Genomic DNA, 25,440 nt, shown 5'->3' with positions numbered 1-25,440 from the left:
TAAGAGTCAAACTGTTAAACTTTCTTGAGATTAATGGAGGTTTGGCCTCTTACAAAACAAATTTTGACTATGCCTTGTCCACAGCTCCTCATGGCATGAATCCATCTTCCCTCTTCCCCTCCGTCTCTAATTCTGCTTCTAAGGAGATGTTTGTGATCACACCCAACATCCTCTGTGCCATACCCAAGGCAGCTTTGCTGCTTCACCTTTCCTTGCCATGCTGTGAATTATTCATGTCCCTGTGCTGCCTGGATCCTGGGAGAAGCCTCTTTAATCAGCAGCCTTTATCTCCATCTCCTCTCTTCCTCCAGCAGCCGAGCAGAGCTCACAGTGCTGGTTGTGCAGCTGAGTTTGGGGTGAAAAAGGAGTTGGAAATGTCTCATGATGGCTTCACTGTCAGGCTGCAGCTCGCTTTGTGCACTGAGGATGGGGGGAGAGGTTAATTAACGAGCACAGAGTAACTCTGAGTGAAGGTGTGCCCGGTGAACACCCGACGTGGGCAGAGGAAGGGGAGGTCTCCAGGGATGGGGAGGCACTGACAGTGCCCCTTGGGAAGCAGGGGGGCCCTGGGACTCCTCCCTGGCACAGCCAGCCCCACTCCAGGGCCGGCTGCTCCTGCTCCGGGGATCCCTGAGCCTCGGGAGGGAGGAACAACCTGGGATTATTTTCCCCTTTCCCTTGCACGGCAGGCAAACACTCAGTGTTCAAGGGCAGGTGTAAGACTGAATGGCTCCTGCTGTGCACAGGCTCCAGGGCTTCCCTTTGTTATTTGATTTTATTGGTTCTTTGGGTTATTTATTTATTTATTTATTTATTTATTTATTTTATTCCCATCTTTGTTACGTGCTGACTGCCCAGAACGCGGTGGCAGCGTGTTCCACATGGGAATGCCTGAGGAGCTGCTGCTTCAGGAGCTCACTGTGGCTGCAGCACGCAGGGGTCTCCCTGGGACCTGGGCTGTGCAGGGAGGGAAAAAGAGAGGGAGATGTTCCAGGGGGGAAAAGGAGAGGGAGAATTCCCAGAAAGGAAAAGGAGAGGAAGAACTCCCGCGAGGGAAAAGGACGGAGATGTCCCAGGAGAGAAAAGGAGAGGGAGAATTCCCAGGAGGAAAAGGAGAGGGAGATGTTCCAGGAGAGAAAAGGAGAGGGAGATTCCCAGGATGAAAAGAAGTGGGAAAATTCCCAGGAGGAAAAGGAGAGGGAGATGTCCCAGGAGAGAAAAGGAGAGAGAGACTTCCCAGAAAGGAAAAGGAGAGGGAGATGTCCCAGGAGGAAGCAGAGGCTGCCTGGCTGCTGCAGCGGTGTCCCCTCGGGAGCAGGGCAGGCTCAGGGGCAGAGGGGCTCTGTGCCCACAGCAGCCCCCCTGCTCCGAGCCTCACCCTCACTGCTCAGTGGCCGAGGCCATTGCTCTGGGCTGGACGTGCCTTTGCACAAAGCAGAGCTCCCAGAGCTCTGTGCTTTGGGCTCTGCTCCTGTTGCAGCTTCAATCTGCAGTTGACATCTGTGTATTCCTGCCTGGCAGGGTGGGCAGCCCTGGCACAGGGTGCCCAGAGCAGCTGTGGCTGCCCCTGGATCCCTGGCAGTGCCCAAGGCCAGGCTGGACACTGGGGCTGGAGCACCTGGGACAGTGGGAGGTGTCCCAGCCATGGCAGGGGTGGCACTGGGTGGGATTTAGTGTCCCTCCCAACCCAACCCACCCCATGATTTGTATCAGAGCTTCCAAAGCCAGGGACTGTTTCCTGTGTCCCGAGCCCACGTGCCTGTGGATGAAATTCATCCTGGATTTCCCACGGATGACATCCATGGCTGCTTCTCAAATCAGTGCTGACTGTAGAAGTACCAGCGTCACCTCTGGCCACGGCTGGTGCTCCCTGGGCACTGCTGGTCCCCTGGCAGTGGCCCTGTGCCACCCCTCTGTGCCAGGCCTCGCTGAGGGCTGTCCTTCCCTGCCAGCAGCCAGGCAGGAGGAGGCACTGGCACGGGCTGTCACCTCCCTGTGTCCAGAGGACCAAAGTGCCTGGGAAGGCTTTGATTCCCAATTACCAGATACGCAGAGAAGGAAGATGAATCCCGAGCCCCTTTTGATGTGTATCAGCAGCTCCCTGCTCCTGGCTCCTTTAATGTGGAAATTAATGGCTCTGGTTTGTAAATCCTCTTTTTTTGCTCCCATAAAGCCATCTTCTGAGCAAAATGCCATGGATTTAATGTTTTATTATTCTGAGATATTCCAAGGGAAGCAGAGTCAAATGGGGGCCTGTTCTGTACCTCGAGGAATTCCGAAATAATTGGAGTAGCATTTCGAGGTGAATCTGCCCACGGAACCCAGAGTGGTCTGGGCTGGAATCCCACCCCATCCCCTTCTCCTGCCATGGCAGGGACACCTTCCCCAAGGTCCAGCCTGGCCTGGGACACCTCAGGGATCCAGGGGCAGCCAGGGACATGCGGGAGGGGGCTGGGGCCACCCCCAGGACTGGGGGGTGTACAGAGGGGTCGCTCACACCTTTGTCCTCCCTGCTGCAGGAGGGATGGGCCAGCTCCCCTCAGCTCAGACCCCAAATATATGTTTGAAGAGGACAAGCAGGCAAAAAACCCTAAATTTAAACAATCCCATATTTCTTAATGTCTTGTGCGCAGCCTCCTTTGTTGGGATGTTGGGTCTGTCCCACACCTGCTGCCTTCCTGCCTTTCCCTGCTGTCCCTCTGCGGCCACACTCTTTCCGAAGGCAGCAGACAGTTCAGGGTTTGGGATTTCAGGATGGAGCCAGCTGTCTGTACAGGGGAGGAAGTGGATGAGCTCTCCCTGGGGATTCCCACAGAGCTTACCAGCACTGCGGGACCGTGGGCTGGGAACAAGGGGGTGCCCAGGGGGAAGAGAGAATCGGGGAATGCTTCAGGCTGGGAAAACCCCCTGAGCTCCTGGAGGTCAGCCATGAACCCAGCCCTGCCCAGCTGCGTGGGGACGTGTCCCTACGGACGTGTCCCTGAGCAGGATGTCCCGTGGGGGCTCAGGACACCGCCCCGTGCAGTGCAGAGCTCTGGAGTGTGTCCCACTGAAATGGGGTGTCTGCAGAGGCACCCCGGGCTCGAGGGGGTGTGAGTAAAGGAGGAGGAGGTGACAGGAGAAGGCCAGCAGTCTGGGGTTTGTTCAGCACTTTTGGCTTGTTGTGAGTTTATTTACTCCACGTTAAAAGAGCTCCCTTCCCTCCCAGACCGTGGCAAGGAGCCGAGCAGAGCCGCCTGCCCCCCGACGCTGATTCTGCACACGGACAGGAAGAGTGTCCCCACGGGCAGTGACAGTGACAAGGTCTGTCCTGGAGCCTCTCCAGAGCCCCCGGGAGCCCCTGAGCTGATCCAGGGGCAGCCACAGCTGCTCTGGGCACCCTTTGCCAGGCCTGCCCACCCTGCCAGGGAACAATTCCTAATTCCCAATATCCCATCCAGCCCTGCCCTCTGGCAGTGGGAGCCATTCCCTGTGTCCTGTCCCTCCATCCTTGTCCCCAGTCCCTCTCCAGCTCTCCTGGAGCCCCTTCAGGCCCTGGCAGAGCTCTGAGCTCTCCCTGGAGCTGCTCCTCTGCAGGTGAGCACCCCCAGGTGTGCCAGCCTGGCTCCAGAGGAGCTCCAGCCCTGGGATCATTTGGTGCCTCCTCCAGACTCTCTCCAGCAGCTGCAGGCATTTTTTTGCTGTGTGATGGGGGACAGTCAGTCTCTCCTGCAATGGTGATGGCCCTGAGCAGCCGCAGAGGAGCTGCTGGAAGGAGCAGGGCTGGCACAGCCCCCCTGGCCCCTGACCCCTTGCTCCTGGGCTGGTTCCTGCCCTGGTGGGTGCCACCCTCGGGGTTATCCCTCACCCACTGTGCCATGGGAGCTGTTGGCATGGACAGAACTGCTTGGCTGCTTTTTCGTGCGTGCTGCTCTAAGTGGGGAGGCATTTCTGTAATCTCCATTTATCTGGGCTGTTCCAGAGGCAGCTGGCTGTCCACAAAGCCTCTCCTGCAGTTCTGGCCATGGGGTGCCCCCCTGCAGGCTGAGGGGGGGTCGGTACCCCAGGAGCAGCTCTGTGAACCTGCTGTGTTTGTTAACTCATCCCTCTGTGTCTCCAGGATCGCTCCTTCAAGCTCCTGCGTGAGGCTGACAGCGCTTCCAGCGGGAACAAGCCCGTGGCGTCGGCCCCGGTGCCGGGATCCCCGTGGTGAGGAGCTGCCAGGGCCCTTCCCCTGTGCCACCCCTTCCCCAGGAGCCTTCCTGGGCTGCCACGGGGGAAAGCTCTGCCAGGGGCTTCAGCAGCTTGGCTGGGAGCTTCTGGCAGAGCTTTCCCTGAGGGAGGGCATTGTAAATGCAGGTGAACCCGGTGGGGAGAAATGCTGATGTGTGACTCCAGCTCAGGAGGCTGAATGATTTCTGTATTAGAACTATGCTATAATACATTAATATACTGTTTAAAGGAGATACTAAAACTACAAACCTACTCGTTCTAACTCCCATATCCAACTCCTCACAACTCGTGCCCCTCTCTGAGAGTGCAACCACAGGTGGGTTGGATTGGCCATCAGCTCAAACAATCCTCACCAGAATCCAACCAAGCAATCACCCCAGGTGAACAATTCTCCAAACACATTCCACATGGGAAAAACAAGGAGCAGAAATAGAAATTGTTTTCTCTTTCTTCCCTCTGTCCTGAGAGGGAGAAGAATGTGCCTGTGACAGGAGGGTGTGGGAGGGAGCAGCAGCCGGAGCCCGGGCTCTGCAGGGCGGCTGGCACTGGGGGACACAGAGGAAAAGCAGCACTTGTAAGAAATGGTGTTCCTTTCAGGGCAGGTCCTGCCTGTCCCCGTTCCCTGGGTGGCAGTGGGTGACCCTGCCTGCCCAGCATGCTACAGGGTGTCTGACCCAGGCTGTGGCTCCCTGAGCACTGACAGAAGGAGCGGGGCCGAGCACTTGTGGCACTTTTAAACAGACAAACCTTTCTGCACTTTGTGGCCTGAGTGGCTGAGAGAAGGATTTCCATCTCCTTTACCCCTAGAATAGTTGCTTTGTACCTGGTTTAGTTTATTTAGTTTATACCTAGGGCCTGACAGCCATGGGATCTTTGCTCCAAGCCCCATCCAGCCTGGCCTTGGGCACAACCAGGGATCCCATCTGACCCTGCCAGCCAAGCCCGTCTCTTTACCTGAATTCCTGGATTTCCCCTTCCTTCTGGAAGAGCTGGGCTGCTTCTGGAGCCTTGCTTTGGACTGTTCCTGCCCATCCCCGTGGTGTTCTCCAGGAGGGGCTCAGGTCTTCTGGGAGAACAGAGCTTCCCACAGTCCCATAACTCTTCCAAATCATTCCAGTTCCAAGAAGGAACCTCTCATGTGAGAGATCCAGTGGTTTGTGATCCAAACCATTGTGTCTGAAAAGAAACATGAAGTATTCCCGAAGTATTTGTAGTATGTGTGCTAGTATATATTCTATAGAGCTACATAGATAATGACTTAGAAAGGTTATTAAATATATTTATCACGTGCATGTCACTGAATCCAGGATGCCAAAACTCCCATGGGTTTGTACAACCAGTTTTCTGGGATCTTACCTGTCCTCCACGGGGTGTGCTGGGTTGTAACTCCTCCTCCTGCAGTGAGGGAGCACTTTTCCTATTTCCAGTCCTTTACCTGGACCAGACCCTTTTAAGTCCAGCTTTACTCCCTGCTTTTAATAACAATTAAGCATCAGAGCTTGTAATTGTAAGGGTTGTTCCTTCCAGGCATTTTTGCTTCAGAGCCAGCAACATTTTCCTCCCAGCAGAGTGTGTGTCTCAGCCAGGGGGGTTTAGCTCTCATTGGGATTCAGGAGGCGCCGGCCTGAGATGGAAATTCTGTTTGTTTATTTACATATAAATTTAGGGACGCACATCTCCAGGTGTTTGCATGTCTGTTAAGGATGGTGCAATAGTTATTTTCATATTATTTTGGCTGGTTGCAAATGAACGTCAGGACAAGGAGCTGAACTGCTGCCCTGCAGGTTTCCCTGGCCAAGCCCAGGGGCTGCAGATGGTGCTGCACAGCCTGGTCACGTCTGGCACATCCCAAACATCTCCTGATTCCATCCTAAACCGTGGGGGCAGGGTGCTGGGGTGGGGGGCACCTGTCACAGGAGGTGGGGCTGGCTGGGATGGCATGGGGGTGGCATGGGCATGGCACAGGGATGGCATTGGGATGGCACAGGGATGTCATTGGGATGCCACGGGGATGGCATTGGGATGGCACATGGATGGCATTGGGATGCCATGGGCATGGCACAGGGATGGCATTGGGATGGCACAGGGATGTCATTGGGATGCCACGGGGATGGCACAGGGATGGCACAGGGATGGCACATGGATGTCATTGGGATGCCATGGGCATGGCAGAGGGATGTCATTGGGATGCCACGGGGATGGCACAGGAGTGCCATGGGGATGCCCTGGGATTGGCACACAGTTGCCATGGTACTGTCACGGTGATGCCATGGGGATGGCACAGGGGTGCTGTGGTTGCACCTTTCCCCACCAGCACAGCAGGTGAGGCTCCCGTGGCCACGTGCCAGCCCATGGCATCCAGGCAGGGGTCACACAGGGCCACAGCTCCTGCCCCTGGCTGCTCCCAGCCACGGAACCTGGAACGCCTTTTCCTGTGGGGGCTCTTCATGGGAGCACCATGGCCTCACCTGCTCCTTTTGCCCTTCCCCGGCAGAATATTTCACCTGCCGCTTTTCGGGGCTGTTTCCCGTGCCCGTGGGTGGGTGAGGACAGAGTTCCCTGCCCGGGATGCTGGGGAGGGCTGGCAGGGCAGGGCCAGGCCAGGGTGTGCCCGGGGTGTGCCCGGGGTGTCCCTGGGGTGTCCCTGGGGTCCCAGGGCTGCAGTGCCCCCGCTGCGGGCACGTTCCTGGTCTCTGGCCAGGCTCTGAGGCTGGTTTGTCGCTTGGAGCAGGTGTGTAGTCTGGACTGGAGATGACCGGGTGTTCTTCTTCAACCCCACCATGCAGCTGTCAGTGTGGGAGCGGCCGCTGGACCTGAGGCACCGCGGGGACATCAAGCGGCTGCTCGAGGACCCCCCGCACAAGCGCAAGCTGGAGGCTGCAGCAAGTAACCAACGCCTGGCCTCGTTTCCCTCTCCCTGAGCTCCGGGAGCCCCTGGGGCTGGGTGTGCTCGCTGGAGGTGTGAGAGCCGAGTTAGCGAGGGTGGCCTGGGACATTCCGACAGAGGGCAAAGTGATGTTCACCCAAAATCCCTGTTTTCCCTGGAATGCTGCTGGGGGACTGAGCCTCCTCCTTGCTGGCAGGGAAGAAGCAGGTGGCTCCCTAGATGAGATGAGTCTTTGGTGGGTGCAGCCCCTCGCAGAAGGCACAGCATGTTTCCCTGCCCGAGTGCAGCGGGGCATGAGCAGTGCATCGCTCGCTGCTCCCAGAGCTGATCTCTCTCTGCCGATCACCCCTGCACAGGGAAAGCCCAGCTGCGAATGCTGTGGGCACTGGGAGCTCTGGGGAAAGGCTGCCCTGCTCCTGGGAGCTGCTGTGGCCCGTGTCAGTGCGCCTGAGGCTCCGCTCTGGCTGTGCTGGGAGTGGTGTCCCTTGCTGGGGGACATCAGCCCTGGCAGTCCTTGGAGCTGCTCCTGGCCTTGGCTGCCTGCTCGGGATTCTTGAATATCTTGGTTTTGGTGGTGAGAGAACAGTCACCATCCCACACTGCTGCTTCTTCCTCAGTGGGGAGGGAGAAAAGGTGAGGGGGAAAGAAGCAGGACTTTTGTGATTGTTTCCAAGTGCTGTGTTTTATAACTGAATCGGGGTGGTGGCACTGCCAGGCTGCTGCAGGACCTGCCCTGTCCCCCCAGGCAGCAGGGATGGGCACTGGCTTTGGTCCAGGGGGGCAGCTGCCAGTGAACCCCTGCAAACCCCAAAGAACCCCTGCAAACCCCAAATAACTGCTGAAAACCCCTAATTAACCATTGCAAACCCCAAAGAACCGCTGAAAACGCCAATGAACTGCTGCAAATCCCGAAGAACCCCTGCAAACCCCTAATTAACCACTGCAAACCCCTAATTAACCTCTGCAAACCCCAAATACCCCCTGCAAACCCCAAAGAACCCCTGCAAACCCCTAATTAATCACTGCAAACCCCAAATAACTGCTAAAAACCCCTAATTAACCATTGCAAACCCCAAAGAACCCCTGCAAACTCCTAATTAACCATTGCAAACCCCAAATTAACCATTGCAAACCCCAAAGAACCCCTGAAAACCCCTAATTAACCATTGCAAACCCCTAATTAACCATTGCAAAGCCCAAAGAACCCCTGCAAACCCCACAGAACCACCAGCCCCCGTGCCTGCAGGGAGATAAAAGTGAGCCATTTTCAGCTTGTCTGTCAGCAGAAAAGCAGCTCCAAGGAGGCTTCTGTGTCTGTGTCCTCCTGTTGACACAGCCTGTAATTCCATTTTCCTCTATGAATTTCCACAGCAGGTGCTTGTGTATACATTTCTCTATCATTTTTGTGTATGGCTTGAAGAACTTTAGCTGTGGATGAAATTCCTCCAAAGCCTATCTGCTGAAATTCATTCTTCAGGAGGAAAACAGAGCTTTTAATGGCAGGATCTGCTGCAAGCTCAGTGAATTCCTGCCAAGGGATGGCCAGAGACAGAGCTGAGGGTCATTGTTCATGGTCTCTATCATTGTTCCTGCTCTGTAATTAATTAACAGAAGAGTCTTAAGTCAGGGCTGAGAGGTGCCACTTCAAAAATCTATTTTTTGCTGTGCTCCATCCTTTCCATTTATTATCTCTACCACAAAGATTTGATTCATGCTCCTGGTTTTTTATGGCCATGACTTCCATTGTTGTTAAATAGTCTTAATCCTCCCTGCTATAATTGGGCCCTGTGGTTGCTCAGGGTTGGAGCAGTTTATAATTAGTATAGATTAGCTCTGAGGTGAGGGGGATTATTTGTTACCTCTTCCCTTAGCTTGTAATCTCCAGTAAATAAATAACACAAACGAGCTGAATGTTCCCAACAATGCTTCCCACATTTATTTAGTCGAGTGGCTGGTGCTGAGATTTAATTAGAATTTTCAAATCAAACCTCTTAAAAAAAAAAAAATGTCAAGCAAAGTTATCCATGGGATGCTCTGGGTTGTCTCTGCTGAAGGATCAAGTGCTTTTTAAATTCGGGCTTAAATGAGAAATGACTCATTTCTCCATTACTCCTCCTCCACCAAGTGTTTGCTGCAGGAGATTGATGTGGCTCTTCCCTGCGGGGTTCCCATCAGGCCGTCCCGTGGGGTTGGAGAGCAGGGGCAGCTCCTCCAGGGCCCAGAACAACTGATCTGCTTTGATCTCCTCCTCAGCTGCTCAAGGGTCTGCCTGGCTGCTCGGGCTGAGGAAGATTTTCCAGCTAATTAATAGAAAATGGACATTATGGAGTCACCAAATCGTGGATTGGTTGGGTTGAGAGGGACATTAAATCCCATCCATTCCACCCCTGCCATGGCAGGGACACCTTCCCCTGTGCCAGGTGCTCCCAGCCCATGTCCAGCCTGGCCCTGGACACAGGTGGTAGAATTCCAGCTGAGAACCAGCGCTGATGTCATTTTCTGAATTCCCCTGGATATTCTGGGCCCTTTGGCGCTCAGACAAGAGTCTGAGGCCCACCCCTGGATCCAGCACGTGAATATTTGCCAGCCCATGTGCTGGGGGCACTGCAGGCATCTGACTTCTATGTCCTTTGGGGTTTTGGTGAGAGCTGCAGCTGGTAGAGATGAAGAGAAAAGGTTTCAGAATCCAGATTTGTTTTCAGATTCAGGATTTGCTCCCCTTGTCTGTGGCTGAAAATCCCAGCTCTGAATCCCTCAAGGACCCGTGTCCCGGCCAGAGCAGGGGGTGACCTGGCCTTGGAGCTGCTCTGCAGCCTCAGGAGTGTGGGGCTTGTTGGATCTCCCCAGCCCTGCCAGGTGCTGCTGGAATTCCTGGGAAAGCCCCCTGAGACTGGCTGATCCCAGGAGGAGAAATGGGACAGGAGGAGGCTCTGCTGGGAGTTACCTCCAGTGAATCCTTCAGGCTGTCAGCACGGAAATGACTTTGCAGGAATGTCTTCAGCTGCATTTTGAAGGAAAGGGAGGAGGGAGGAGCCGGTGAAGCAATAATAAGATTTAAAGCAATCATGTCGTGAATGAAAAATGAGGAATTTTGCTGACTGGAAACGGTCACTTTATTGCTGTCGCTTCCATTTGGATGAAGACAATTCCGAGGATTTTATAAAATACTTGTTATTTTTAAAACCCTCTGTGGGGCGTGAAAGCCAGGAAATACCTGAGAAGCAGAGGGAAGAGAAGTCAATCTGAGGAATTTGTATTCCCATTTATCTCGTTCAAATCTGATAATGACTTCTTTCTTTTCAGCAGACAAGTATGTTAGCTCTTGTCCAGGGGATGAAAATGATGATGTGAGCATCAAAACCAAGAGAAATAAGTAAGCTCTAAAGTTTCCTTGTTTCTGTCTAACGGTGGGAAGGGTTGGTACAAAGAAGGGCAAGGTCAAGCAGCTTTGGTTCTGTGTGGGTGAATGATGGGAGCAATCTCCAGCTGTCCAGTCCTCACCAGAGCCAGGATTCTCTGTGGTCTCTGTTTCCCCTGGACATCTCCTGTTTATGCCTGGGGAACTCTTCCTTTATCAAATGGCTCCAGACAAGGCTGCCAGGCTGTGGGTTATTCCAAAGGCGCTGGATAAAGGATTCAATCCCTCCCTCAAGTGCAGCAGTTCTTCCCTGCTCTCAGGCTTGCAGGCTTGGAACCAGCCCCAGGGGCTGCTGTTCCTGACCTTCATTCCCACGTGAGCTTCACGTTCTGCTGAAGGCACGACTGGAAAAGCAGCTCTGAGCTGTGCAGGCTGCCCAGCCCATGCCAGGTGTCCTTCCCAGGGGGCAGGCACAGCCTTTGTGCTGGTGAGGCCTTGCGCAGGCTGCCCTGGAGCAGAGTCACAGAATAAAGCAGGGATTTATTCAAAGGATCTCCTCCATGGATCCACCTCGGGCAGCACCAGAGCCCAGCCAGGGCTGCACCCAAATGAACCCAAATGGTCCCAAAATGCACGAGCGCTCCCGGGGGCTCTCACTGGGATCAGCTCTGCTCCATTGGCACACTGGAGTTCATTGTCCCATTCCAGCTTTAGCCCGTGCAGTCCCATCCTGCTTGTTTTTCTCTCTCCAGCCCACGTTGTTTGTGCTCCTGGGGCTGAGGTTTGGATCATTTGTCCTTGGTGCCCAGCTGGAGAAGGAATTGTTTTGTGTCCCTGCTCTGTGCAGAGAGCTCAGCATCCCCTGATATGAAGCTCAGAACTGCACACTAAAGCAGCACAGAATGTGAAAATATAAAAGCTAAACCTGAGGCATCAGTGGGTTATTAAAGCTGTGCTGAATTGGATCCTTTATTTTAGTTTTTGGCATGAAAAAATGACCCCTTTAGGGTCGCCCCTCCTTGGCAAGGGCTGTATGAAGCTGTGACTTTGACTTTGGGTGTCGGATCCCTCTGAAGGCCCCGAGTGACCGTCCTGCCTGGGCAGGAGCTGCTGCCGCTCCCTGCAGCTGCCTCCAGCCCCAGGTTTGGTGCCCAGCTGCAGCTCGGGGCAGCTCCCCGGCTGTGAGAGTGGCCAGGACAGGTTGGGATGCTTCTGGGATGTGCCAGGGAGGATTAAAGGATGCAAAGGATGCAATCCCCACGGCTGGTGAGCACGGCTGGTGAGCATGGCTGGTGAGCACGGCTGAGCTCCTGTCTCTCTTGCCCCCACAGAACAGAGGAGTGCCAGGCTGCGGGCCCGGCTGGCGCTGAGGAGGAGCAGGCAGGGGAGGAAGGCTCGGCCCCGCGGATCTCTCCGCCCCTGGAGGAGAGGATCACCCACTTCAGGGACATGCTGCTGGAGAGGGGGGTGAGGAACAGCCCTTCCCGGGCACAGCAGGCTCCTGGGGCCGTGCCCTGGCCCTGGCTCAGCAGCCAGCAGCGCTGGGGCTCTGTCCCTGAGCCCTGCTGACACTGCTGGTGGCGTGTCCCTGCTGCCACCCCTGGGCACAGGGACCCTTTCCAGACAAATCCCCAGGGATGTCCAGGGGCAGCAGCTCTCCCAGCACGGTCAGGGGCTCAGGGGGACGTGGGGCTGTGGCCACTGACCTGTCCTGGCCAGCTCTGGGGTGTCCATCACCGCAAACTCCAGAGATTCCAGCACCGGGGAGCCAATTTCACTGACTGGCCATCCAAAATCGTGGGATCACCAGTGGTTTGGGTTGGAAAGGACCTCAAATCCCACCCAGTGCCACCCCTGCCATGGCAGGGACACCTTCCCACTGTCCCAGGTGCTCCAGCCCCAGTGTCCAGCCTGGCCTTGGGCATTGCCAGGGATCCAGGAGCAGCCACAGCTGCTCTGGGCACCCTGTGCCAGGGCTTGCCCACCCTGCCAGGGAACAATTCCTAATTCCCAAAATCCCATCTAACCCCATCCTCTAGCAGCATAAAGCCATGAATGCTTATCCAGATCCTTGGGAAAGGATGTTCTGGAGGTGGTTCCAGCTGTGCTGAGCTGCAGGAACAGGGAGTGCTCCGGGCTTGGGCTCAGTGGGGACTGGGAGGTGTAAAATGGGCGGTGGGTGCAGATCCTCTGCCTCCCCTACACTGCCACGTGTGTCCCATAAAGGGAATGTCACTCCCGTAGGAAATACAGCCCAAGGTGGCTCTTGTCAGGCACTAAAGCCTGTAAAATTTATCCCAGCAATCAGCAGGCTTTAAAGGGGGATAATTAGAGCTTCAGCAGCTCAGCAATGAATTATCCCCACGCCAGAGCTGCTTTATTAATAGAGCTTGTTATTTATGCTGCAGAAATGCAGAAGGGCCATGAAGGAGCCCTGGGTGAAGACTTTGCTGGCAGATTGGAACTCGGGGGGCAATAAGTCAGTATTTGGAAGGATTAGGGGTGTTCTAGGACAGGATTCTCAGGTGTTTCTATGTAAGATTTGCTCCTAAAATAAAGAGATTTGGGAAATTCACTGTTTGGATTGGCTGATGTTTAAAAATGGGGAGAGAAGAGGTTACTTTGCTTTTACCCTGAACACTTTCCAACTGTCCAGCTCAGCAGCAGCTGCTTGGTGTGGCTGAAGCATAGGGAGACCATTAATGCCATTTAAATCTGATTATTTCATGACCATCCCCTGCCCTTTCCTCCTCAAGGAGTTGCTGGATAGAATCACAAAGAGCTGGAAGCAGATGGAGTTTACCAGTGGAGTTCTGCAGCTTCCTACAGAAATTATGTCAAGAGAAGAATATTTATTGTAACATTTTAAAAATAGAGGGGCTTTGGGGGAGCTCCAAGATACAGGCACTCTTTATTCTGATGTCTGGGGTGAGTTTTCCTCTGTCAAAATGTAATCTGGATATTCTTCTGGAAGTTTCAAAGTTTCCACAAAATTCTAAGAGGAAGAGGGAAATTTAAGGTTCTTCCTGTCTCCCTCTCCCACCCAGCATCAAAATATCCACGTTCTAAGCCAGCATTTCCAGGAAAGTCTTCTCCCTGCTGGGCTGCTCTCAAGGCTTCTGAAAGGATTCCATGGGGTGTTTTTTTCTCAAGGTTTTCCCTCCTTAATCCTGGGGAGAGAGGGGGACTTGTGCGTGAAGTGTAACTGGAATGAAATCAGAAATACCAGGTTATTTTAGGTGATGTTTGCCACATGTGCAGTGTAATAATTGCTAAGCACAAAATCATCAGCTGGAATGATTATGTGATGAACTAGTCTGAGCTTAATTAGCCTTAGCTCAGAGTGGGATTTGTGCTGGGAGCAAAGCTGATGTCCAGGAGAGTGTGAAAGACAGCAGGAAAAGAGGATTCCTGGTGCTGGAAACCCCAGGGCAAGAGGGCACAGGGAGGGAGCTGGGGCTGGGGGAAGGGGATGTTGGGGGGACCTGGCCTCACATCCCAAAGGCAGCCTGAGCTTTGGGTATCCCAATGGCCTCAGATCCCAAAGGCAGCCTGAGCTTTGGGTATCCCAAAGGCAGCCTGAGCTCTGGATTTTCCAATGGCCTCAGAGTCCAAAGGCAGCCTGAGCTTTGGGTATCCCAAAGGCAGCCTGAGCTCTGGATTTTCCAATGGCCTCAGAGTCCAAAGGCAGCCTGAGCTTTGGGTATCCCAAAGGCAGCCTGAGCTCTGGATTTTCCAATGGCCTCAGAGTCCAAAGGCAGCCTGAGCTTTGGGTATCCCAATGGCCTCAGATCCCAAAGGCAATCTGAGCTTTGGGTATCCCAAAGGCAGCCTGAGCTCTGGATTTTTCCAGTGGCCTCAGATCCCAAAGGTAGCCTGAGTTCTGGATTTTCCAATGGCCTCAGATCCCAAAGGCAGCCTGAGCTTTGGGTATCCCAAAGGCAGCCGGAGCTCTGGATTTTCCAATGGTCTTACATCCCAAAGGCAGCCTGAGCTTTGGGTATCCCAAAGGCAGCCGGAGCTCTGGATTTTCCAATGGTCTTACATCCCAAAGGCAGCCTGAGCTTTGGGTATCCCAAAGGCAGCCGGAGCTCTGGATTTTCCAATGGTCTTACATCCCAAAGGCAGCCTGAGCTTTGGGTATCCCAATGGCCTCAGATCCCAAAGGCAGCCTGAGCTTTGGGTATCCCAAAGGCAGCCGGAGCTCTGGATTTTCCAATGGTCTTACATCCCAAAGGCAGCCTGAGCTCTGGATTTTCCAATGGTCTTACATCCCAAAGGCAGCCTGAGCTCTGGATTTTCCAATGGTCTTACATCCCAAAGGCAGCCTGAGCTTTGCATTTTCCAATCTCAAGCTGCTCTCAGAAGAAAACGAGTCCACTTAAAGCCACTTTGCTTTATCAGAGCTTTCCTGCTGGAGTGTTAATTACTGTTTAATTATACTTCACATCCTTTTTTTATTATTATTTTTAGTGAATTCACTCTTTTGTAATTAGTCAGAGTGATTAGAATATTTTATTTCCTTCAGATTTTTCTGTCGTCAGTGAATTAGCAGGGATGTTGTAGAAGCTTCTGGAACAGTGGAAATTGTCCCTGCCCAGGCAGGGGATGGACCTGGGTGGTCTTTGGAGTCCCTTCCAACCCAAAGTGCTCCATGCTTCCACGACTCCACGAGGCTGGAAGCAGCCCTTCAGGATGTGACATTCCCATCCCAGTGTGGGGCTTTGAGGATGTTCACTGCCAGCTTTCCCAGTGCCTCAGCTGGGTCACAGCTCCAGCTCTGGAGTTAGAATTGTCCCTTTCGTGGCAGTCGGAGCCTCTGCTGCACAAACAGCCCCACGAAATGGCATTTCCTGCCCGCTGCAGGTTCCTTCCAGCACGGGCGGGGAGGGAGCATCTCCCAGAGCCTCGCTGAGGACAAATCCATCCTGGCTGTGTGGGGCCACCAGAGCTCTGCCAGAGGTTAAAATTCACCTTCAGCCACCCAAGAATCCTGCCCAGGGCTCCTCAGCTGGCTCAGCTCCTGGGAGCATTTGCTCCTTGTCCATCCTCACCAAACACTGTGCCCCTGTCTGTTGCCCTGATTTTTTAAGATTTTCTAAAGCCTTCTGAGTTTACATTCTTGTAGAGAACTTTCTCACACGACTTTCTGTAAACAACCTATTATTTTGCATTTTCATAGAGGCGGAGAAATTTAACGTGCTGGTAGTTTGTCCAGTGTCGTTGGAGAGGTGGCACGTTCACCCTCCAATCCACTGGCACCTTTTGAGAACTATAAATGACTGGAATCAGAGGAAATAAATTAGTCTCTTCATCGTGACCAGAGCTGTGGTGTGTCGATTTTCCTTTTACACTTGCTCTGGTGACACCTGTCTGTGCCGCAGGTGTCGGCATTCTCCACGTGGGAGAAGGAGCTGCACAAGATCGTGTTTGACCCACGCTACCTCCTGCTCAACCCCGAGGAGAGGAAGCAGGTGAGTGACCTGTGCCCCAGCCAGTGACCTGGCTGCAGCAAACACCTCCCAAACTAGCCGAGATCCTGGAGCAGTTATCCTGGGAGGGTGAAAGAATTCCAGAAAATCAGAATTTCCCTCTGGAGATGCATAGGTTTGGCTCTGCCCATCGGGGGGATGCTCACCAGGCACAGGGTGGGGTTTTGGAGGGGCTAGGAGTTGGACTCTGTGGGGTTTGGGGGGTTTGGGAGTTGGATTCTGTGGGGTTTTGGGAGTTGGACTCTGTGGGGTTTGGGAGTTGGACTCCATGGGGTTTTGGGGGTCTGGGAGTTGAACTCTGTGGGTTTTGGGGGTCTGGGAGTTGGACTTCATGGGGTTTGGGGGGTTTGGGAGTTGGACTCTGTGGGTTCTGGGGGTCTGGGAGTTGGACTCCATGGGGTTTGGGGGGTTTGGGAGTTGGACTCTGTGGGTTTTGGGGGTCTGGGAGTTGGACTTCATGGGGTTTGGGGGGTTTGGGAGTTGGACTCTGTGGGGTTTTGGGGGTCTGGGAGTTGGACTCCATGGGGTTTGGGGGGTTTGGGAGTTGGACTCCATGGGGTTTGGGGGGTTTGGGAGTTGGACTCTGTGATCCCGGTGAGTCCCTTCCCACTCAGGATGTTCTGTCGCTCCCAGGGCTCTCTCCTTGGACAAGCAGGTGCTCCAAGGTTTGATCACAGGGACCCTTGGGATGCAGGAACAGCTCCTGAGCCTGGGAATCCCGGGAACAGGGACCTGGGAATAGGGACCTGGCTTCAGGGAGGGCAATGGCCCCAAGGGAACAGTTCTAGCCTGGATTATTGGGATAGTGCAGAGACACTGCTGGATTTCCATCGTTTAGGACATTTCCCAGAAGTGTGGCAGGGTTTGGTGCTGACCCCACTGGAGAGAGCACTGGTGCCTGCCCAGGGGCTCTCTGCAAGGGTTGGGTTTTGATGGGGAGCTCCAAAGGGATGTGGGGTTTGCCTGCCTTGATCATTTGGGCATTAATTATCACTAGGGGTCTCAAAGTCTGCAGATGAGTGTACAAAATTCAGGAGAGATGCAGGGATCTTGCAGAGAAGCTGAACGCTGCTGTTCTGTGGTTACTTCTCTCCCTTAAAAGTCTTTTGTCATCCTGCAGAAGGAATAATTTTGAATATGGAATGGTCCATTTTTTAAATAAACAGGATGAAAAATGAACTTATTCCATATTGTCCCATGGTTCTCCAGAGAGCTTCCTGTAGGTATTTACCACAGGACTGGGCACATACATCTTCATTTGCTCCCTTTCCAATATCTCCTTTCCTAAGGAAAAAAAAGTGAAGCAAAAATATTAAGGACATACAGGAATTAAAATGTATGAGGAGCTGCCAGGATGGAAAGTGCTGCTAAAGAGCCTGAGCAGGGAGTTTGGGATTTATTTCAGGGAATGGGCAAGGAAACACCTGGACATGATGAGTCAATCAAGACACACTCCTTGGAATCATGGAATCATTTTATCAGCCTTGGAGCAGCCTGGGCCCGTGGGCCATGGCAGGGGTGGCACTGGCTGGCCTTTAAGGTCCTTCCTTCCCAAACCAGTCTGGGGTTCTGGGATTAACATAAACACTGCTACCCTTTAATTAAATGCCCAGTTACAGCCAGGACAGAGGGCCAGTCCTTGGAGGTGATGGAATAAAAACTCCTGGACACGTGGGGAGGGCAGATGAGGACTGCAGGCCCTGGGCTTGCCAAAACCCCCCAAAGGCTTTGTCAATAACTCCTTGTCCTGGGTCCCTTCCCTGGCCAGATTTTCGAGCAGTTTGTCAAGACCCGGGTCAGGGAGGAGTACAAAGAGAAGAAGAACAAGTTGCTGTTGGCCAAGGAAGAATTCAAGAAGCTTCTGGAAGAATCCAAGTTATCCCCAAGGTGGGTGTTGCCTTAGGAAGGGTTGGGAAGCTCGGCTTTGTCATTTAGGCTGAGCTTTTCAGCCCAGAATTCTTCCTAGCAAGTGGAAGATGCCTGTTCCAATGCTGGGATGACATCTCTTCCCTGATATTTTCCAGTATTTTGTTCTATTCCTGGGAGAGGAAATATTCCATCTGTCTCTCCCTCTCTCTGTCCTTTCCCCTCTCCCTCTCTCCCTCAGAATGTGCAACACTTTTCACAGCACATTTATTTTATATTCCTGTATACGCTGTGATTATAGAACACACATTACTTATGGAAAATCAGTACCACAATGTTCAGTCTCATCCATATTACACATGCAGGTGTAATTACTCAGAAATTGTATTTAGTCTTGGGGTTTGGTGGAAGAGAAATATAATTTCTCAAAGTTCCTGTTAATGCCATGCCATTAAATTCATGGAATGTGTCCCTGCCCATGGCAGGGGGCTGGAACAAGATGATCTGTGAGGTCTCTCCCAACCCAAACCCTTCTGTGACTCTACAGTTCTGTGATTAAATTAAAATACAGCGTGCAAGGCACAATTTATGTTTTACTTTGTTTTCCTAGTGATGGATCCAGACGCACACAGTGGCAGTGGCAGTGCTTAGGGCAGTGCTTTCTCATTTGTAAATTACATGAAAACAAAGGGGGTTGTGGTATAAATATTGTTAAATTGCTGGAACAAAGAAATTACTGTTTTCTCTGATAAAACATGCAGATAATTATTCAGCACAACCTGCGTGGGCACACGGATCCAAACAGCACGTGGGGCTGTAATAATTGTAATTACAACAAACATTTTACAACAAAATTAGGAATATTCTGGGCTGATGTCCCACCCAAACTCTGCTTCCAGCACTGATATTCCCAGTCCCCAGGGGAAAAGCTGTGCTGGCTCAGAGGCCAGGAGCATTTCAACCCTGAAGGGTTTTGGGAGCTGACTGTGACAACAAAGCACTGAGGAAGCTCCTATCCCTGCCTTGATTTAGGCACACAATGAGAGGAATAAATCCCAAATATTTCCAATAAAACGCAAAGAGTCACCTTGGGGAAAGGAGCTGGGCATGCAGCCTGAAAGGCAATGAAGGTAGAAAACCCTGCTAGAAGAGAGCTCACCTTGGAAATACAGAGCATGCAGGAGTTGAAATAAAAACTCCTTGTCACTGGTCTGTGAGTGTGCTGTTAATGGCTCAGCAGCCTCCTGCCAACCATCAGTCCCTTTGAAATCCCAGAGTTAATCCTTGCTCACTGCAGGTGCTCCAGGCGTCCAGAGCCACAGTGTGGACTCCCCTTCCTCCATCCCAGATTCTCCATCCTGCTCTGTTACTCTGAATTTTAAAAGTGTTAACTTTTCTTTTACAGTTCTTTTAAAAGTCTTAAAGTTCTCATAAAACTTCTTCAACCTTCTAATCTGTTTACATATTCCTACTGGAGTTCTCACTCACTATTCATATAAATAATAATTGATTTACATTCTTCTTTGTAAGAAGAGAGAATTAATAAACTGTTAGTTTAACCAGTGTGGCTAGAGAAGTAGTAATTCCATCCTCCAATCCACAATCACCTCTAGAATTCTATAAATATCAAATACTCAAATAAAACACTCTCCTTTTTAACCTTTAAACTTACCAAACATTTGTATACTTACTTGGTGTCCAATAACAACATCTGGATTTAACACTTTTAAAAATCAGAATAACGCTGCTCCTGTCCAGCGTTCCCATCCCCTCATTTTTGGTGTGGGTCCAGGTGCGGGAGCCTGGGGGTGGCAGGCTCAGCCCCAGCTTCCCAAAGTCTTGTTTTCCACAGGACAACCTTCAAGGAATTTGCCGAGAAGCACGGCCGAGATCAGCGGTTCCGCCTCGTCCAGAAGAAGAAGGACCAGGAGCATTTCTTCAACCAGTTCATTCTCATTCTCAAAAAGAGGGACAAAGAAAACAGGATAAGGCTACGGAAAATGAGATAAGAGCAACAGGAGCTGGCAATAAAGACACGTGCCCGGGCTGGGGCCATGGGAAGGGATTCCAAGGAAGGAGGAAACGCTCGGGGTCCAACAGCACCACCAGGAGTGGGAGGTCCCAAGGAAAATTGCCTCTGAACGGACTTTGGGGAGCATCCTCTGGATTTGGGAAGGCTGTTCTGCAGGAATGGGAAGGATATTTTGTTCTCAAAGAATTAATGTTTCATATTGAAGCTCTCTTTTGTACAACATCCAGAGTTTGATGCATTTCTAATTGCCATGATATGTCGATCCCTTAATTGTTTTAATTATGCAAATTACTTGTAATATACACAAGTTATGACTCCAATGCAGATTTATAATTAAGCAGAAGCAGATGCCATCCAGAGCAATCTCAAGGCATTTCCATCATTTAGGGGAATTATCTCAAGCAATCTTTTGGCAACTCTGCATTTCCACCAAGTGTGTGGGGTCTGGTGGTCTGCAGGATCCGCTCCCGCTGCTCATCCGTCTCTGTCCAGTCCTCTGAGTAGTAGTAATCAGCTATTAATTGTTGATCTTGGTGAAGAGTGTGAAAATCTTGGCACATGTTCCATAGGAGAACTCTCCGACCCAGAACTTGCCGTGGGCAGGGTCCCCCTCAGCCTTCCAACCCCAGTTCTGTGGTGAAGCCATCCCAGTCGGACTTGGGTTCTGTTCCTGTGTGTGAAGAGTCTGCATGAGGTTTTTTCTCATCATATTTGTATAAATAAATATTTAACTTTTGTAATTAAGAAGCATTTCAAGCCTGATTTCAGGGGCGAAACTTTTTGAAGAGTTGGTCTTTGTTTGTTTTTTTTTTTTTTTTTTTTCACAGAACTCAAGTGGAAAATGCCATCTGGGATGGGGGTAGGGGGTTTTTGGGATGTCTGTGCAGGGCCTGGGGTTGGACTGGATCCTTGTGGGTCCCTTCCAGTTCAGGATACTCTGGGATTCCAGGAAATAATGGGGAAAATAACACAGGGCTGGAGAGATGGAAAACCAGAGGGGGCTCCTGCCAGTCAAGATTTGTGTGCAAATTCCAGTGAGATCCATCAGAAATCTGAGGATACTGGGAACAAAAGAGTCACTCTGGCTGCACAGGTAGGATGTTGGGGCTGGAGGGACATCAGGACATCTCTGCCTTTGTGCTGCTCCAAAAATGCTCTGATTGTAATTTTTTTTTCCTCAGGAGACCTAAATTTTAAGTTATTGCTCCTTAAATCCATAGACTTCTGTTGGCTTGGAGTGAGGGGGATACTTCTCTAACTCCCAGTAATTTTTATTTAGGTGTGTGCTGGATATTTTTATAATCAAGGCAATAAAGGAACTTTCTGCTGCCTTGGAAAAATGAACTCAGAATAATTCAGAGTGCCAGAACAAGGGGGAATGGCTTCCCAGTGCCAGAGGGCAGGGTTAGTGGGAGACTGGGAAGGAATTCCTGCCTGTGGGGTGGGGAGGGACAAGGAAAAGGACTGATCCAGGCCTTGCCAGCTGTCACAGGCCAGTTCAGGTGCTGCTTTCCTTGCTCCCCGCTGAAGTCTCCAGCTGCTCCATGGTTTCACATCCCTGAGGGATCACCTGGATGTGCTCCTGCTCAGGTGAGTGCCCTGGGACCTTTGGATAGCTGCATTTTGTTCCATTTTCATGGTGGAAAAATACTTCAGGGAGTGGAATGGATTTAATGATTTTTAATGTTTTTTAGTTGTTTTTAATGGTTTTTAGTGGTTTTTAGTGGTTTTCAGTTCAACCAAGAGCACTGAGAGACAGCCCTGAGATCTCCCCAAACAGCCAGGCCAGGACATGGAGAGCAGCTTCATTTGAAGTTGGTTGGGTGACTTGGGTGGAGAATGAAGCCAGGGTATCTCCAGATGGAGCTTGGGGTTTGCCTCCCCAAGGACCAAGCACTGAAAATTAGGGAATTGTCATTAAAGGCTAGATTAAGGTGGAGGGTATGATAAAATCTTGCTACCCCGGCTCAGGGAAGAAATGAGGATGTCTGCTCCAGATCAGGAGGCTGAAGGATTGCTTTATTAAAACTCTACTATACTACATTAATATACTATTTAAAGAGAGACTGTACTATTCTACATACTGACTCACCTATCAACTAACTCAAACTCGTGACTCTGCTGAGAGCCCAACACAGCTGGGTTCAGGTGGTCACTGACCCCAAACAACTTCACCAGGATCCAGCCCAGCAACCACTGCAGGTGAACAATCTCCACACCACATTCCACACGGGCAAAACCAAGGGGCTGAGATAAAGATTGTTTTCTCTTCTCCTCTCTGTGCTTCTCCTGAGAGACAGAACTGTGTCTCTCTGTCCAGAGAATGGGAATGTCACAGGAGTGGGCTGCCAAAGGCTCGAGCTTGTTCATTTTGGCTTCACGTGCCAATAAAGTGCTACTAATGGCTCTGCTTGGATAATGTGAGGAGCAGTTTGTGTGCTGACATCCTTGGCTGGATTGTATTGGTCTGAACCCAAGATAAATAGCAGGAAAAATCAAAGGTGATAATGTTATGTGGCTTTTCTTCATATAGGCAAAATGCAAAATCCTTAGGGAACAAACTGTGCACAACGTGAAGATGTGCAAAGGATGATTTTAGGAGGTTTTGGTGAGTTTGGGATGGTTTTTTCTCTGCTTTTCAGCCCCCCAAAAAGGCTACAGATGTTTTAGTGGTTGAGCAAGAGTTAAAGCCATTTTGGCTCTCTTTTTGAAGTACTTTGTGACTGTTTTTTTTAAACTTAGTTCTTCTTATTTTGATTTCTTCTCTTGGGTTTACTTTGGTAAATACTGCTTTCATCCTGCTCCCCTGGGAACAGGTTTCCCTGCTGCTGTGATCATTGCTGGGAGAGCTAATCCCGAGCAGAAATGAAGAGAAGCCAGAGAAATGAAAACAAATGCTGGCAGAGCTCCCAGGAGACTCCGAATTTACTCCTCTGGATTCACAGCAAGATGCTTTGGGTTTGCTTCTGTGAGCAATTCCAGGTGATTTGTGCTCAAGTGCCAGTGGAATGTCCCTGTTTTGTTTCCCTGGCAGTGCTGCTGACACTGGGCATTGCTGCCTCTCCACTGGCTCTTCCCACTGAACTCTTTCCTCGGAGCTCTCTCGGATCCAGGCACTTTTCCGTGGGTTTCTTCCACCTGAGGTTGTTGTGTTTAAAGTCTCCACACTGGGGAGGGAAACGGGAGAAACTGGGAATGCAGAAATGATGCCTTTCCTGAGAAAGGGGATGGAGTTTTCCCCTTGCTGCAGAGAGAGACCTGGAGCTAGCTTGGAGCTTTGAGGAGTTTGTGAGAAGTTCCTCTCAGACAGGGAACTGGGTTCAGCCTTGACTGGATGCTTCAATTTGTCAAAATTGCTCTAAATTGAACCTTTTTCCCTCCTCTCCTGTGAGGGGGGGAGGGAGGAGCCTACAACTGCTTTTTGATCCATTGTATTTCTTTATCCAGGTGCTCAGCAGGGCTTGGCTTTGGCAGAGAATCAAAGATCCATTTTTGTTTTTTGGGTTTTTTTTACAGTCAGAGAGCTGATCCAGTGCTCTCAATTTCACTGCAGACCACAACCCCACCCCTTTTCTTCTCTCGTATAAGTAAATAATTTGCCAATATTTAACTCTGAGGATAATTTTCAAGGTAAATCATTGAATTTAAAGTTGGAAGGGACCTTAAAGATGATCTCCTTCCCCTCCAGTGCCTTCTGTAGCTGATAATTTTGGAGTTAGCTGCTGATAAAAATGAAGGGTTTGATAAAAAAAAAAAAAGGCAAAGAAATCTTTGCCAGTTCACTGAACATTCTCTGAACACTCCTTTCTCAGCTTGTTATTTATTTAAAGAGAAAAAACCCCTGTCTTTATAAATTCTGCGGCTTGCTTGAGCTGCACATTTCAGGCAGCTTTTCAAGGACACCGGGGTCTCCAGTTTTTCTAGGACCTTTCTGAGCTGGAAGGACTCACTGAAATCTTCCCAAATGATCTTTTCCACGTTTACCTGTTGGAATCAATGTGGCCATCATTGGTTTTGAACCAATGACACCAGGTGGGGATTAACCATCAAAATTCCCAGAGCTGCTATGGATCCCTGGCAGTGCCCAAGGCCAGGCTGGAGCAGCCTGGGACAGTGGGAGGTGTCCCTGCCATGGCAGGGGTGGCACTGGGTGGGCTTTGGGGTCCCTCCAACCCCAGCTAGTCAGTTCTTAGGTCAGGCTTTACCCCATGAAACAAAATATCTTTTCATTATATATTTCTCCTTTTTCTCCTTTGAAGAGAAAAGCCTTTCCTTGGAATCACAGCAAAGCTGTGCTGCTGCTTGGAACAGGCACTGCCTGCAAAACAAGAATTCATTTAACTTTAAAGAGCATTTTTAATAAAGACCTTCTCCATCTGAGTGGGCTGTGAGTGTAGGCACGGTAGGCTGAGACTTTCAAAGCCTGTGTTTTGTTTGTATTAAAAATAATTTTCCCCTCAGATGTGATGTTTTTCTTCCTAAAAGAATAAAATATTGATTTAATAATTCAGACACAGTCAGCTGGAGGTTGATGTGTCTGGATCTTCTGCACAGATCTCCTTACAAATTGCAGTGAGTGTTTTTATGGCTTTATTGTGAAACAAATACTGCTCCTATATTCTCCAAAATACCCAGTGTAGCTGAGATCTTACAAAGGCAGGGGAAATCCTCTTCCTGCAGAGCTGAGGGTGATTCCCAGAAAGGGGCAGGGGCACAGAGAGTGGAGGGGGCAGAGCCCAACCCTGCCCAGGGCTGGGGGAAACAGCTCAGAGGGGTTCTGGGGAGTGCCCATCCCTGGGGGTGACAGCCCTGTGGAGGTGGCACCTGGGGACACACACAGGGCAGTGATGCCTGAGAGATCCTATTGTAAATGCAGGTGAACCCGGTGGAGAGAAATGCTGGTGTGTGACTCCAGCTCAGAAGGCTGAATGATTTCTGTATTAGAACTGTGCTATAATACATTAATATACTGTTTAAAGGAGATACTAACACTACAAACCTACTCGTTCTAACTCCCATATCCAACTCCTCACAACTCGTGCCCCTCTCTGAGAGTGCAGCCACAGGTGGGTTGGATTGGCCATCAGCTCCAACAATCCTCACCAGAACCCAACCAAGCCATCACCCCAGGTGAACAATTCTCCAAACACATTCCACATGGGAAAAACAAGGAGCAGAAATAGAAATTGCTTTCTCTTTCTTCCCTCTGTGCTGCTCTATGAAAAATCCTGAGAGAGACAGAAATGTGCTGCCACATGCTCCCTGTGCCAGAGGCAAAGAACAAAGCAGGGATTTATTAAAAGCCCTCACAGGACACACCTTGGGCAGTGCAAGAGCCCGGCTCAGGAGTTTTCACACTGTTAGGAGTTCTGGTCCATTTCCACATGGGGTTCAGTGTCCAATTCCAGCTCAGGTGCTGCAGTCCCACCCTCCCAGGTCGCTCTCCTCCATTCCCTGCTGTTGGCCCTTTTTGGGGCTGGAGCTGCAGCGGTGTCCTTGGTTCTGGGCTGGAACAGGATTGCTGTGTGTGCCTGAGCTGTGAGGAGAGCTGCTGGCACTGTGTGTGGAGTTAGAGTCACGCTGAGGCGGTGCA

The 25,440-nt window shown here is 51.2% G+C and overlaps 1 protein-coding gene and 1 long non-coding RNA gene across 2 annotated transcripts in view; one reads left to right on the top strand and one right to left on the bottom strand.

The window, feature by feature from the left end:
- Positions 1 to 20,594, top strand: part of TCERG1L (transcription elongation regulator 1 like) — a 53,944-nt gene extending 33,350 nt beyond the window's left edge. The window contains exons 6-13 of the mRNA XM_068198384.1: positions 3,209 to 3,303; positions 4,100 to 4,188; positions 6,944 to 7,098; positions 10,403 to 10,472; positions 11,789 to 11,924; positions 15,842 to 15,931; positions 17,718 to 17,836; positions 19,668 to 20,594. Of these exons, the coding sequence (XP_068054485.1) occupies positions 3,209 to 3,303; positions 4,100 to 4,188; positions 6,944 to 7,098; positions 10,403 to 10,472; positions 11,789 to 11,924; positions 15,842 to 15,931; positions 17,718 to 17,836; positions 19,668 to 19,824 (911 nt within the window). The 3' untranslated portion in view covers positions 19,825 to 20,594. The remainder of the gene's footprint in view (positions 1 to 3,208; positions 3,304 to 4,099; positions 4,189 to 6,943; positions 7,099 to 10,402; positions 10,473 to 11,788; positions 11,925 to 15,841; positions 15,932 to 17,717; positions 17,837 to 19,667) is intronic.
- Positions 7,801 to 8,487, bottom strand: LOC137478479 (uncharacterized). The gene is made up of 3 exons (XR_011001598.1): positions 8,325 to 8,487; positions 8,078 to 8,138; positions 7,801 to 7,934 (listed from the first exon to the last, which is right to left on the bottom strand). It is a non-coding gene; the product is annotated as an uncharacterized lncRNA (long non-coding RNA).
- Positions 20,595 to 25,440: the final 4,846 nt, after the last annotated feature.

Source organism: Anomalospiza imberbis, chromosome 8 (assembly GCF_031753505.1).
Source record: "Anomalospiza imberbis isolate Cuckoo-Finch-1a 21T00152 chromosome 8, ASM3175350v1, whole genome shotgun sequence".
Taxonomy (NCBI): domain Eukaryota; kingdom Metazoa; phylum Chordata; class Aves; order Passeriformes; family Viduidae; genus Anomalospiza; species Anomalospiza imberbis.
The sequence above is the reverse complement of the archived record's forward strand: the minus strand, read 5'-3'. Positions and strand labels throughout refer to the sequence as shown.